This window comes from Sphaerodactylus townsendi, linkage group LG06, assembly GCF_021028975.2.
Source record: "Sphaerodactylus townsendi isolate TG3544 linkage group LG06, MPM_Stown_v2.3, whole genome shotgun sequence".
Lineage (NCBI taxonomy): Eukaryota > Metazoa > Chordata > Lepidosauria > Squamata > Sphaerodactylidae > Sphaerodactylus > Sphaerodactylus townsendi.
In genome coordinates this window covers 94,185,541-94,200,215 of record NC_059430.1, presented here as the reverse complement: position 1 = coordinate 94,200,215, position 14,675 = coordinate 94,185,541, and the positions used below count along the sequence as shown (strand labels likewise).

The 14,675-nt window shown below is 44.5% G+C and overlaps 1 protein-coding gene across 1 annotated transcript in view; it reads left to right on the top strand.

The window, feature by feature from the left end:
• The window catches only part of MAN1C1 (mannosidase alpha class 1C member 1), a 151,026-nt gene extending 137,843 nt beyond the window's left edge, over nucleotides 1-13,183 (top strand). The window contains exons 8-12 of the mRNA XM_048500196.1: nucleotides 2,842-2,957; nucleotides 3,841-4,060; nucleotides 7,384-7,556; nucleotides 9,435-9,550; nucleotides 12,274-13,183. Coding sequence (XP_048356153.1) covers nucleotides 2,842-2,957; nucleotides 3,841-4,060; nucleotides 7,384-7,556; nucleotides 9,435-9,550; nucleotides 12,274-12,397 — 749 coding nt within the window. The 3' untranslated portion in view covers nucleotides 12,398-13,183. The remainder of the gene's footprint in view (nucleotides 1-2,841; nucleotides 2,958-3,840; nucleotides 4,061-7,383; nucleotides 7,557-9,434; nucleotides 9,551-12,273) is intronic.
• Nucleotides 13,184-14,675: the final 1,492 nt, after the last annotated feature.

The following is a 14,675-nucleotide window of genomic DNA, read 5'->3' as shown; positions in this document are numbered from 1 at the left end:
GATTTGCACAACCTTGGTTACCCTGAAGAATCTATGCTTAATTTTTTTTAAAAAAAATCCCTTGGTACACTTTAAAGTTATAAATCTGTCCTACACTTTCGCAGGCAAATTCCCCCCAGGCAGAAATCTGCTGCTGTCAGGCATGTCTGTTTTCTGCAGTGATTTGCGTATCAGGTCACAGAGCACTCTAGTTTGAACAGGTAGCCTTGGAAAATCTCTGCTGTTCAGTATTCTGGGCACATTCCACACCTGGCATTGTAGCTCTGTTTGGTCCACCACCACCCATCAATCTGCTAAGGCTTTCTAAATCTCCACAGGACTTGAGTGTATGACTCCAGGCAAAGCATCACAACTGCAACGTTTTGCCAGCCTCACCAGCTGCCATGAGGTTTTGAACTGACTATTCCATCAAATAGCCTGGTTTTTCCGCAGTTACACTTTACATCAAGTGCTAGTTCCTTCAATTATCTGCAGTTTTGTTTCTCCACTGGAATGAAAATGGAATGGCTGTTATGGAAATACAAGTGGGAACTCACAAGGACTTGCAGGAGACGTCTCATTTTGCTCTCCCCCACTATTTCCTTGTTTCCTTTTCTGAAAGCCCCTATAGATTCTCCCTTTTTCCTGCTTCCTTGTTTCCTTAGGGTTACCAGCTCCAGGTTGGGAAGTCCTGGAGATTTGGAGGTAGAGCCTTGGGTGGTGAGGTTTGTTGATGGAAGCAACCTCAGCCAGGTATAATGCCATAGAGTCCACCTTTCCAAGCAACCATTTTCTCTAAGGAAACTGTAACCTGGAGATCAGTTGTAATTCTGGGTGATCTCCAGTCCACACCTGAGGGTTGGCAACCCTAGTTTCTCCAGAAAAAATGGCTGCTTTCAAGGATGGAGCCTATGCCAGTATACCCTTCTGAGATCCCTCCCATTCTCAAACCTCATCGTCTCCAGGCCCCACCCCCAAATTTCTAAGTACTTCCTGCCATGAAGTTGGTATCCCTGTCTCCTTCCCACTCATCAGCCAACCTGCCTTGTATGAGCTCCTGTTTTAAGCTGTCCCTCTCTCCTCCCACAGTAGCCCATACGGAGGAAAACTGTGACCTAGTTTTGTGGTACCAGCCACAGGGCCAGGCCCACTTACATGGTAGGGAATCCTTAAGGGCTTGTAGAGTGGGACGTCACTTTCCCCTCTATCCCCTTCCTCACACTATTTCCTCTTTCTCTCCATTCACAAACCTACCTTTTCTCTGCCACACATCTTCAGTTATATATGTCATTTACTTCATTTTTGCCCCACCTTTCTCCACAGCTTCTATTATTTTCCTCTCATTTTTATCTACACAATAATCTTGTGAGGTAGGTTAAGCTTAAAGTATGTGGTTCGTCCAAACTCATCCAGTAAGCATCTGCAGCAAAATGGGAATTCAAATCTGGGTCTTCCAGACCCTCCTCTGAAACTCTAACCGCTATGCCTCATGGGCTTGCATGGGGTGGCTGCTGTTCAACCAAGCTCTAACTGAGTCATACAATTCAGATGGTATCATGTCACCCAGAGGTTGCTACCAGGCCAAGGTTTGCCAACCTCCAGGTGGAACCTGGAGATCTCTCCGAATTACAACTGAACACCAGATGACAGAGATCTGCCCCACTGGAGAAAATGGTTTCTCTGGAGAGTGGGCTCCATGACATTATACCCAGTTGAAACCTCTCCCGGCCAAACCCTTCACTTCTCAGACTCCTCCACAAAATCACAAGGAATTTCCCAACCTGGAGCTGACAACTCTAGCCAGGCCTCCCTTAAGAGCCAAAATAGGCTCCTCCCCCTGCCTTTTACTGAGGAAAACCAAGCCTCAATTTTGTGGTTGCGTAGCAATGGCCACTGAAGGAATCTGTTGTTCAAGGCTACAGGCATTTTGTTTATCATTTTGGGAGCTTTGTTTGTTTGTTTGTTTGTTTGAGATTTCAGATTTTTCTGCAAGCCTAGTATGTTGTCAAGTTTGTAGAAAGCTCCATCTTGCCCATTCACCACTCCAGTCTCTGGATTTAAATATCCTCACATTTGGCCAACTTTACTATTTGTAAATAGATAGTAATAGGCAGGGCTTGCTGCTATTCTGAGAAAGCACAGAAAAAGTGCAGCATGTGGCACTGGAGCGTGTGTGGCGGTTTGGTTTTTTTACTTCAAGTCTCCAGCCCTCAGTGTTGTGATGGTGATTACAATTATGAGGGCCGTGTCCGGTCAAGTCTCAGAAGCCAGAGAAATTGCTCTGGGATCACGATGTTTCTATAGTCTGAAAGCAGAGCTTCAGGCCACGCCCATAACTAGTAGCTGACGAATTATTTTTATGCAAAATAACAGAAATCATGCACACTTAATTTATACTCATTTATATCTATGTTTTGTTGTTGCGGAATATTGTTTACCTTATAACAAGAACTGTATAAATTCCTTAGGGCACCCAAGGTTCCTAGTAAAGAAATATTAATGACAATAAATTATCAATATTAATTAAATCACGACAGTTGAAAGCACAGCAGCAGCATTTTAAATTAATTGTTCAAAGTTCAGCACAATTTACATAAACTCAGGGAACTGTTACAGTATACCTGGTATCACAGCTACTGACCCACAGCAGAGGTTTTGCACAACAGAAATTGTTCTCCCTGCTTCCTGGAAGCTGAGGGAAAGATCACTTGACAAGGAATTTTGCTGCTGAGAGATGACCCCTAACCGGCCCACTGTGTATCCTAAGCTTTAATAACTGGAAGGCCCCCTAGCTTAACGCTCCTTCCCACTCCTCAACCACTGAAGTCACAAGGCAATGCTTTATTTTTCCCACCACTGCAGACCACGTTTCCATTGGTGGCCTTGGAGACAGTTTTTATGAGTACCTAATCAAATCTTGGCTGATGTCAGACAAGAAGGACGCTGAAGCGAAAAGCATGTATGACCGTGCACTAGAGGTAAGAAAGGATTCTGGCTGTCCTGCATCTGCAGCTGTATTTCTGGAAGAGAAGTGGAAGGTCCAGGTCATTCTGGGGATATGTTACAGTGCTTCAACCTCTACAAGGCTTGGATTGTACCTGTTACATCAGCCAGAAAGTCACTAGTCAGCCTCGGGGCAGGCACTCCTCTTTCAGCCTTGATATGAAGACAGTAGTGACCTTTTTTTAAAAAAAGAGTCGTTGGGGCAAGTTTGCTAGTCTTGTGGGTGGGGGGTGGGCCTTGCTGCCAACATTGCTTTTCTTTTGCCTCAGGGTGAGTAAAATCATATATGCCAGTTTTCTTTCTGACTGGGTTTGAACTGGAGGAAAAGCCAGCTATGCAGGGAACCTATTGGCTAGCACATATAAAATCAAGGGACATCCATACCCATTCATTTTGACAAATAAAAATAAAACCATAGAATCTAACTGATGGGGGGGGAGAGGCATGACTGACAGCTGATATAGCATTTGATTTGGTGAAGTTTGTGCCTGTAAAATGCCCAGTTGCTCAGCAAAGGACCTGCTATGTCTGCACTTAAACCCATGTGTTTGCCTTCACTTACACTCTGTGTCAAACGAAACTATCATGATTTGTCTTTCAAGGCAGCTAATGATAATGAAAGTGAAATGGACTGAAAAAAATCTTAATGTGCTATATACATTGCAAATGTGGGTTTTATTTTTGTTCTTTGCTTTTGGTTTTACATCGCCAATTGTCCTGAACAAGTTCGCAGAAAGCTGACCAGCACAACTATATGTAAATTAAATTGAATGTTGCTGCTCTGGTAGGAGTATATATTTCAGCATCTGTTTCCTTTGAAAAATCCAGCACGTTTTCCTTCTTCTTTGATAAATGTAGGCCATAGAAAAAAACCTGGTAAAGAAGTCTGCTGGTGGACTGACTTACATTGCCGAGTGGCGAGGAGGCATCTTGGACCATAAGATGGGCCACTTGGCTTGCTTCTCAGGTGGCATGATCGCCCTTGGAGGGCAGCATGCGGTGGAAGAGCAGAAGCAGCACTATATGGACCTGGCCGCAGAAATAACACGTACCTGTCATGAGTCTTACGTGCGTTCAGGTAAATGCAAAATCTGTTCTAAGAAGAGGATTCGGCAGAGGCGTACCTAGGCAAACTGGAGCCTTGGGCAAAACCTGAGTTTGATGCCCCCCCATGGGCGGCCACCCTCCCCCACCATGACCAAACAATGATTTTTTTCACCAGGTCGTTTCAGAGTCACCATCACATTATAGAACATGCCCCAACTCACAAATCTGAACACAGCAGTGGGCCATGCCACACAGCAGAAATAATTTTTGGAAAACATTTTCAAAATGCTTTTGAAATGTTTTATTACTGCTATGAAAACATTTTATGGTGTTGTATCCGGTCCCCCCAATTGGGGGAAACAGCATCACTTTCAATGTTATTTAAACTGGGGACCCCAGATTCTCCCTTTAAGGTGGATTTAAAAGGAGAATCTGGGCTCCCTAGTTTAAACAAGTGATGCTGGAATCCACCCCCAAACAGCATCATTTTCAATGGTGTTTAAACTAGGGAGCCCAGATTCTCCTTTTAAATCCACCTTAAAGGGAGAATCTGGGGTCTCCAGTTTAAACAACATTGAAAGTGATGGTATTTTGGGGTGGATTCTCCCCCACCCTGAAACAGCATCCCTTTCAATGTTAAAACTGGGGGCCTCAGATTCTCCCTCTAAATCCATGCCAAAGGGGGTGGATTTAATAATAATAATAATAATAATAATAATAATAATAATAATAATAATAATAATAATAATAATAATAATAATAATAACAACAACAACAACAACAACAACTTTTATTAGGCATTGAGAGAATAAAAGAAAGAAAACAAGCATTGGCAGGAAGGGAGTGGATTTGAAAAAAGAATCTGGGGAAATTTAGGGGTGCCTGTTGTCAGGGGTGCAATTATTAAGATAGCAGCACCAAAATTTCAGAGTTTCTTCGTAAGACCCTACTGATGATGCCACCCAGGTTTGGTGAAGTTTGATTCGGGAGGTCCAAAGTTATGGACCATCAAAGGTGTAGCCCTCATCTCCTATTAGCTCCCATTGGAAACAATGGGGGATGGGGCACTCCCTTTGGGAGTCCATAACTTTGGACTCCCTAAACCAAACCTCACCAAGCCTGGGTCATATCATCAGGAGAGTCTCCCTTCCCTCTCTTGCATGCCACCCCTCCCTCACTCCCCTCCCTCACTCTCCTTCCCTTGCATGGCACACCTCCCCTCCCTTCTCCTTCCTCCCTCCGCAAAGGTGGGTGGGCCCCACCTCTTCCTCCCCCTCTCCTCCCTCTGGTAGGGTGGGTGTGCCATGTCCAGACGCCAGACCCCCTCCCCTCTCCTCCCTTGCATGCCACCCCTCCAGCATCTCCAGCATCTGGACATGACCCACCCCCACAGAGGGGATTGGAATGTGATGGTTTTCTATGCCAAGGAGCTTCTATTCCTCTTGTAATTATATTTATATAAGTAACTTTTTGAAGAATGGCAATAATTTATTTGGTGGCCTAATTCTGCTTATGTTTCTCATGGAAGACACAGATGTTATAGAGATATGGAAGCTCTGAGTAAACACACTACTTTCTCCAGCAGCTCCTGGAGTCAAATCTACTCAAATAACTGTAACTGATTGTCCTTTGGGAAATCTAGACAAGGATATTACCAGAACAGGTTCATCAGAGTTGTTTTGAAAGTTGTTCTGTTGATTATAAACTAGATGTGGGTGGTGGTTATTAATTTTCCTGTCGGTGTTTTATTAAAGTTATGGCTGAGTTTCCTTTTCGCTTTGCATGGCTGCTGTTTTTATGTGCAACGCAAATCCTTTATATTGGTCTTTTTGTTAAGGCCTTTGAGCAGTAGAAAACAAATTGCTTGTTTCTAATAACAGAGAAAAGAAGATAAAAAGAAAAGGGGTAGTGGAAAACTGTCTTAGAGAGAAAGTTCTGTAGGTGAGGGCGTGGTGTTTGGTTGGGCTACCAGTTCTGGGTTGGGAAACTCCTGGGGATTTGTGGGCAGAGACTGGGGTGGCAGAATTTTGGGACGGGAGCTCAGTAGGGATGCGATTCCATTGTGTCCACCTCTGAGTAAATGATCTCTGTAGCCTGGAGATCAATTATAATCTGGGAGAACTCCATGCCCCACCTGGAGGTAGGCAACCCTAATTCAGTGTGTGTGTGTGGGGGGGGGGGGATGTGATACACAGGTGGAAACAATGTTTGTTTGTGATCTGTTCATGCTTTGTAGGCATGAGTGGGGAGTGCAGGTTTGTTTGTGGTGGGATGTTCATGCGAGGTGGTCTTTTGGGGGTGTATAATGAGGTGGTGGGGGTGTGGTAGGATATCATGGGAGGTCTGTGCTGTATGTTGAGGGGGGTGAGGAGTGCATCGGGTATGCATCCCTTCCCATGCATGCTACCCCTCCCCTACCTCCCTCCCCGTCCCTTGCATGCCTCCCCTCCCCCTACCTCCCTTTCCTCTTCCTCCGTTAGTGTGGGTGGGCCATGTCCAGATGCTTGGCCCGCTCCTTCCCCTCCCTTGCATGCTTCCCCTCCTCCCCTCCCTCCCTCCCCGTCCCTTGCATGCCACCCCTCCCCCTACCTCCCTTTCCTCTTCCTCCGTTAGTATGGGTGGGCCATGTCCAGATGCTGGGCCCGCTCCTTCCCCTCCCTTGCATGCTTCCCCTCCTCCCCTCCCTCCCTCCCCTCCCCTTGCATGCCACCCCTCCCTCCCTTTCCTCTCCCTCCACTAGGGTGGGTGGGCCACATTAATTTTCTTTGGGGGCTTTGTGTGTATTTTCCTAGTGCCACAAATAGGAGGGAGGCAGGGAGCCTCCCTCTACCCCTCCCCAACTCCCTCGAAGTCCCAGCAGCTCCTGGACTAGCTGAGCCAGTTGTGGCTCCCTTGGGCCCTCCTGCTGCTGGTTGGCAGGCATCTCCACCACCAGCTTGCCTTCTCTTCCCCCCTGCCCCGCCCCCCATCTTTTCAGGCAGCAGAAGCCCAAGTGAAAGACAGGCGGGCAACAGAGGCAGGTGCCTGGCGAAAGTGGCAGCACCAGCCCCAAGGCTGGTGGGACACAGGAGGAGGAGGAGGAGGCGCAGGCAGCTCAAACACTCCACTTCCTCACTCCTGGATGGGGAAGGAGAGGGATGGGATGGCCAAACGCACCCTCCATATGATTCCTTCAAGTTGTAGCCATGCCTTGAGCACCCCTCTCACAGCTCCTATGGGGGAGGGAGATTTCTAATTCATCACTGCCGAGATATGCGTGTGTGTGTGTATTGTTTTCTGATGCAAAGATTAATCAATACTTTTGAGCATCACAGCTCCCAGTTGCTCTGAATGCTTTTTGTTTTCTTTTGTTAGATTCCAAGCTGGGTCCAGAAGCGTTTCGCTTTGATTCTGGCACTGAAGCAGTAGCCACCCGGCTCAGCGATCGCTATTACATTCTGCGCCCTGAAGTTGTTGAAAGTTATCTGTACATGTGGAGATTGACACACGATCCAAAGTACAGGCAGTGGGGATGGGAAGTTGTTGAGGTATGGCCAGCCACCAGGTATCCCTTGGTAACCCCTCCTCTCATTCCTCTTACAGATAAATGAATGATAAGCGGGCAAGGCACCACGGCTGCTTACTTGCCCTGGGTGGATCCTCCCAAGTGAGAGAGGAGGAAAGTGAAGGTCTCTGTGATTCAGAACCTGGAAGCCAGGAGGAGAAGAGTTTGTAGGGTCTCGCAGTTATGGCCCCAAAATGCTTTGATTTATACCCTGATTTTCATATGCATTTTTGTGCCTTTAATTTTCACACACACACACACCCCCAGCTGCTGCAACTTTGCAGGTTTTCCCCCATGTCTTTGAGACTACTTTGATCTTTTTCTGGAAGCCATCTTTGAGTAATCTTTTTCCTAGTCTGTAATGGTTCTGTTGGTTTTTGATGATTGGACTATCATAGTCAAACCAGTCCCTCTCCCCCTGCCAAAGATGAGTGGTTTCATTTTATTTTTCTTTTAAAATGGCACTTAAATATCAAGATATTGCTAGAGCATTGGAATGTTCTCTGAATTCCCAGCTTTAATTTTAGAAAAAAGGAAGTATTTAACCCATTCCTTTACAGAGATTTACCTTTTTCCTGAAATCTCCGTTAGGGAAGGAGATAGAGACTATTTTCATGAATGCTGGGAATTCAATGAACTGTAAGGCTGAACACACTCCAACAAATTCAGCTTTAAAAAAAGGAACAAACTTTATTGAACTATGTTACCCTACCTACAGGGTGCTGGAACTGAGGATTCTTGTCCTCAGTTCCAGTATTTATTCTATTTACAAAAACAGGCAGCAACCAATCAACTTTTCCCCTCCTCCCAGCTCCTGGCCTCTCATTGGTTCTGAAGCTCTGGTGGGATGTAGCTTCTCAGTTTGTTTTCCCACTTTTTTTGGAAAAAGGCAGCAGCCGGTGCATGCTGGAAGTTGCAGTCCTGACATGAACCTGCTAAGCCTATTGTTACAACTCTAGATTGATGTATCAATATTTCAGTATTTTTTTAAAAAATAAGGGGTGGGTGCTATGATGCCACCAATGACCACAACACGCTCCCTTGAAAATCCTGATTGCTTAAAGAATGCGTGGAAGAAAAGAAACTGACGCCACCCCTGTGAAAATGCAGAGGGAAGGCAGACATGGAAAAACTGTTCAATACCACTGCTTACAGATCAACTGCCAAGACAATTAGGAGTAAGTCCAGCATGTGGCAGAGCCTTTATTATACAAATGAAATGTCCATTCCGTGGGCACAATTCATAGTCCCAGCTGCAAGGTCTATTTCCTCATAAGTCTAGGACCTGCAGAAGCAACAGCTAGGTTCAAAGCCTCCCCTCTGCCTACCAGGAAGAATACCATCAAGGGAAAAAATTGTAGGCCCATGCCAACTGATCCACCTGCCCCCCACCCCCTGTTCTGGCCTGCTGATGGATTCCCAGTTGTAACCCTGATGTTCCAGGTTGGGCCAGTACTGATCATGGAGCTATGTGCAGGCTGCCATTGAATCTACAGGAGATAATCTTACTGTCAGAAAATGGTAAAATATTTTGGGAGAGGCGTTCTTCTCAGTTCCCATTGTTAAAACTGTTGCACTTTGGGTATAATAGTGCCATTGGTCAGAGCCTTCCGGCCCATCCCACAGTTCCTCAAGGCTAACCTGTTTTCTCAGGTAATCCTTTTTTAAAAAAAACACACAACCTTTTCAGTGTGGCCTCCATTAACCTGGATCAAACTTGTAAACTTGCCCACCATTTTTTTAAAAGTTGTTGATTGTAATTAATTTAATTACTTGTTCCAAGTGGCTGAAGAAATTTGACTTCATTTTCCTCTCACGTTCCTTCCCTTCCCTTCTCATTCCCTCCCACCCCCATCACAAGGCACTCGAGAAATATTGCCGAGTAGAAGCTGGTTTCTCTGGGATCCGGGATGTTTATACCACCAACCCGAGTCATGACAACATGCAACAGAGTTTTTTCCTGGCAGAGACGTTAAAGTAAGTTGCTGAGGATTGGGAAAATCTTTGAGCAAAAGAGGCTGTTTTCTCTGCTCCTTGTTGACTTGCCAGGGATCAAAAAAGCCTGCTGAGGTCTGGTTTACACATACAGGAGAATGAGGTGGTTGGACTGCACCACTACAGCTGGAGGACTCCTACACATGAAGACTCCTACACATGAAAAATTCCCTGTCAATAGAAAGCTAGCACAGCAGAGAACTCTGTCCTTTACTTGCTGTGCTGACTTTATGCTTCTGTGGATTTTTTTTTTTTTTTTGCATATGGGACCATTCTAAACCAGGATCTTCCATTTGTAGTGAAGGGGTAGGGTCCATTTACCACCTCTAAATACTATCACCTCATTTTCTTGCATGTGTAAATCAGGCCTTAGGTTCTTCTAAGGAGCTTGCAACAAGCATAATACACATCCTGTGTATTTATTTAATTATTTGCTTGCTTCATTTTTTCCTCACTGAGCCTTGAAGTGGATTGCAGAATATAAAACAATTAGTGCAGTAGGACTAGGATTACAGAATTGAATAACATAAGAACATAAGAACAAGCCAGCTGGATCAGACCAGAGTCCATCTAGTCCAGCTCTCTGCTACTTGTAGTGGCCCACCGGGTGCCTTTTGGAGCTCACATGCAGAATTTGAAAGCAATGGCCTTCTGCGGCTGTTTAGGGCCATGACGTGTTTAGGGCATAACGACACTAGTGTTTAGGGCATGACATACCATAACACAGAAAGTAGGCAATAAAGGTACTAAATAATAGGAGTGTTACTAAAGATGTGCAGGGATATTGCACAAAGAGGCAGAAGATGACCAGGTGCTTTTTACAGTCAAGTATTAATCACACTCTGTGCTTACCCTGAACATTTGTTCTCATTTGGATTAGATGTCTTTTAACTCCTGGCCGTTGGTTCTTGTTATCAGTGGAGCAATGAATGCAAGCAGAAATCCATTACTGAATCCCAGTGTGCACAACTTAACGAAACCCCTGCAAGATTAAAGAGCACTTCAGTAGCTAATGGTTCACTTCACATCTAGGTACTTAAATATTGTAACCAAATCATGTTTGAGCAATTTAAAGAAGATAAGCAGATGGAGAGCCTTTGCAGAGAATCCGTCTTGTACATAAAAAGAGAATGCCGTCCACACTGTTTTCTGTGTCTTGTACTAGAGAGAATAAAGAATGCCCTAATTGTTCAGGGGCCTGTCAAGTGCTTGACTTCCAACCTCTCCCTGTCTCCTATCCCATTTAATAGAGACTGCAAGAACCAGGGATCATAAGCAAGAACAATGATAAGAATGAGTTAAACATAATAATTTGTTGCTCAGTGCACTTAAAATACATATTTGAAACATAGGCCTTGAATTTAGCCTCTAGATTATTCAAGGCCTGTGTTTTTAATTTATATTTTAAGTGTACTGTACAATTAATTGATCTGTTTTGTTTAATTTTCAACATTGTTTCTTCTCAACCTTCAAGGGACCTAATTCTGTGTTTGGGTTGGGTTTGTATTCTCTTTTTTGATGTATTCGTTTTGATTGGCAGCAAGAACCAAACAAAACAGGAGGCGTACAGAGTCCCCGCTGAGCAGCCAAATGTGGATGGTGGGCTACATTCTATTTAGGCTACAAGATATGTGGGCCTACTTTAGGTGAAAACTTTCAGACAAGGAAACAAAGATGTTTTGTTAAGGCAATGTGTTTAATTTTGTTCCAAATGTGCTGCCTTTCCACATGAGCTCATCTGCTGAGGGAACCCCTGTGTGTTGCGGAGGATTCTGAGACTATTTTTGGGGATACACATGGTTTAAACAGATTACTGGCTGGACTGTTTAGCCCTCACAATCACACTGTATGAACTGAGGGTCCATCAAAGAACTCATCCAACTATTCTGTGAAGCTGCAGTAATAGTAGCAGTTGCTGGATCAAACCAGTGGTCCATCTACTCCAGTTTCTAATTATGGCCAATCAGATACTATACAGGAAAGTCCACAGGCAGGGTCCAGTGGCAACAGCCTTTATCTTCTGACTACTACCCATCCAATCAGAGGCATTCTGTCTCTGAGTCTGGAAGGTCCCATTTAACTAGGGCTGGATTAAGGTAATGCAGGGCATTATAAAGGGGGCCTTGTCACTGGGTCTCTGTGGAGGTGCAGGTACACCCTCCAGCGGCATAACAGCACACAATGCAGTGGCTTGAGAGCATGGAAGACAGCACAAAGGACACCACACGTGTGCACATGACGCAGCAAGAAGCCAACACACACCTGCATATCCACTGCTCTCATTACATGTAAACAACATTGCCAGATTGTGAGAATATGGTGAGATGCCAATTTCACCTGGTAGCTTGCAAATATTTAGTGTGGAACCCTCAAAAATGCGGGGCTCATAGCATATGCTACTTTTGCTTTAGGTTAATCTGGCACTGCATTTAACTACCACAGCCAACAGCCAGCAATAGACCTACCCTTCTTAATTTGTCCAACCCATGCTACAGCAAATGTAGCAACCTGTCTTTCAGATAAGTTTGTGTGCCGTTACAGACCTTCTTTCTGAGGAACCCATTATGTGCTTCCAAGGAATCCCATACAGTTTGAAGATGACTAGCTCAGTTTGCTTGGCAATATTTACCTGTGCACCATTGATTAAGACAGAACAAGCTGTTTTTTCTAAGCATGTCTTGATATCCCTTCTGCCCTGGCTGCAGGTATCTGTATCTTCTATTCTGTGAAGATGATGTGCTGTCTCTTGAGGACTGGATATTCAACACTGAAGCCCACCCACTGCCTGTGAACCACACAGACTTTATCCTGAAGACAAGTGCGCAGTAGAGGCGGCCAGCTTCCACAGTGGGGTGCAACGGGTCACTTCTCTCTCTACTTTTCAGTTTGTTTTTTCCTTTCCACTAAAGGAATGTGTGATGTTCCCGGAAAGGTATTTTGGGGGCATTCGTCCAATTCCGGACCGTATTTTATTGGGAAGTATAAAAACTGTGAAAAAAGCACCTTCTTTTTTTTCCTCTATGAGGAACCTTACTTAGCCTGGTAATGAGATGTTGGTTATGGGCCATAATAGAGAATCATGAACGTTGCTTTCTACAGAGAATTTATATGGAGCTCGCTGACTTTGTTTTCCACGTGGCCAAAGGATCTGGAGTTTGCCATAAAATAGACATGTTGTGTTCGTGTCTTTTTGGGTTTTTTGCCATTTTTGTCTCTCTCATCCATCAGCTTTATTTTTTAATCTAGCGTTGATTTTTGTAATCGCTTTTATCACTTATATTTTCAAAATCACATGCATTCTAAATGGACTCGGTGCCATCACTGGATCAAGAAAGGTCTGAAAAATCCTGAATCCCAAAAATTATTTCTATGTCACGCTTTCTTTTTTAACCCCCTGTGCTCCTTACAAAAAAAAATGTTTACTGTCAGTTGCATCATGTGTGACCTTGCTTTCCAATGCTGAAAGTTTTTCTGGGGCTTGGGGGAACCATTTGCTTTTTTTGTTTTTCTTTGTTTTTAACATTTGGAGCTTAAATATTACAAGGCATTTGTAATTATTTTTGTTTCTGTAATACTCAGAAATGTGAAATAGAATAAAAATTTCCTGTCTGATAAGAAAGATTGCTGGGTTCTCTTTTGGCACAGAATGTACACGGAAGGTGAAGGAGAGGTTGCAGCCCAGGTTTACAATGATGGGGGGATGCAGCACAAGGCAGGAGAAGCTGCATCTACTGACACTTCTTCCTTTCTATACGACCCTTCAAAAAAAAAGCAGCTTTGACCACATTCAGTAGTTGTTTGTAGCCATGTTGGTCCAAAAGCAAAAGGCCAAAAACACCACCCTTGTCATAGCTTTGTTAGGACCATCCCCGTGACCCATAAATGTGCGCAAACGTTGAGGTTCGTCAGAATGCTTCATCAGGCCAGATGTTACAAAATAAAAAAGAGGGAGAAATCATGTATTTCAGGTCATGATGTTGATCTGAAGATCCTCTCATGCCAGAATTGGTGAAACTACTGAAAGGCAAAGAAGACTGAAGGTGCTGCTAAGTAATTGTTGTATTGCCTTTTGCGTTTACGGCCCCTGGCTAGCAGGGTCTTTAATCCCCATCTTCTTTGCCTGTCAGAAATCCTATCATATCCTAGTACAAGAGGGTTTAAAGATCATCATGAAGACCTGAAATATATGCTTTCCCCCTTTTTTAATTTTGTGGTTTCTGGCCTGATGAAGAATTCTGGGGAGCCCAAAAGCTTGCATTCTGATATATGTCATTAGGTTGGTCCTAATAAATGTATGCAATGGATGATGCTTTGCAGCCAGTTCTTAGTGGCTAGTGGGTGCAAAATGCCCTGGCAAGGCTCCTATATTCTGAGAAGAACTGCTCAGGGTCTGCTACTTAGCCAGAGGAGTTCAGAAAAGGTCAGTTGGTGGTCATTAGCCATGACGAATGGGGAGGCAGCAGAGGTGTAGTTCCAAGGGGGCGGGGCGGGGCGGGGATGTGATGCACCAGGCGGGTGCCCCTGTGGGGGCTGGCGAAGGCCTGGCAGGGGCATTCTGCAGCGGAGGACACACTGGTGCACCGGGCACTTTTCCCCCTTGCTACGCCTCTGGGAGGCAGCATACCTTTGAATGCCTAAAACTTGGGGCAAAACAGCATCGTCTTTGTGTATTTCTTGAGAACTTTGCACTGATATTTTGAAAGCCCTCAAAAAGTCCTCTAACTGTGTGGCAAGGAAAATGGTGGTTTACAAGGGACTGATGAGAGAAACTGCATAGAAAACTTGCATAAGAAAGCTGTAAAGCTGATGTACATGTGTCTGTCTTTGCATCACTGATGAAGGTAATGAGAAGAAACCACACTGTGTAGAAGCAATGCTTGTCTTTCAAACCATGAACTTTTAACTCCAATATGAGGCTGCTTATATCCACTCTCTCGTTCAAAAAGAGTGTGTACAGCACAAACTCAGAGGCACTCTTCTCAACATGTGTAGAGGAAAAAACTATCATCATTCAATGGTAGTGTAGGCAGATACAGAATCTTCAGTATCTAACACAGGAGTTCGCAACCTTTTATAATTAAAGAGTGACTCTATGTCAAAATTCAGA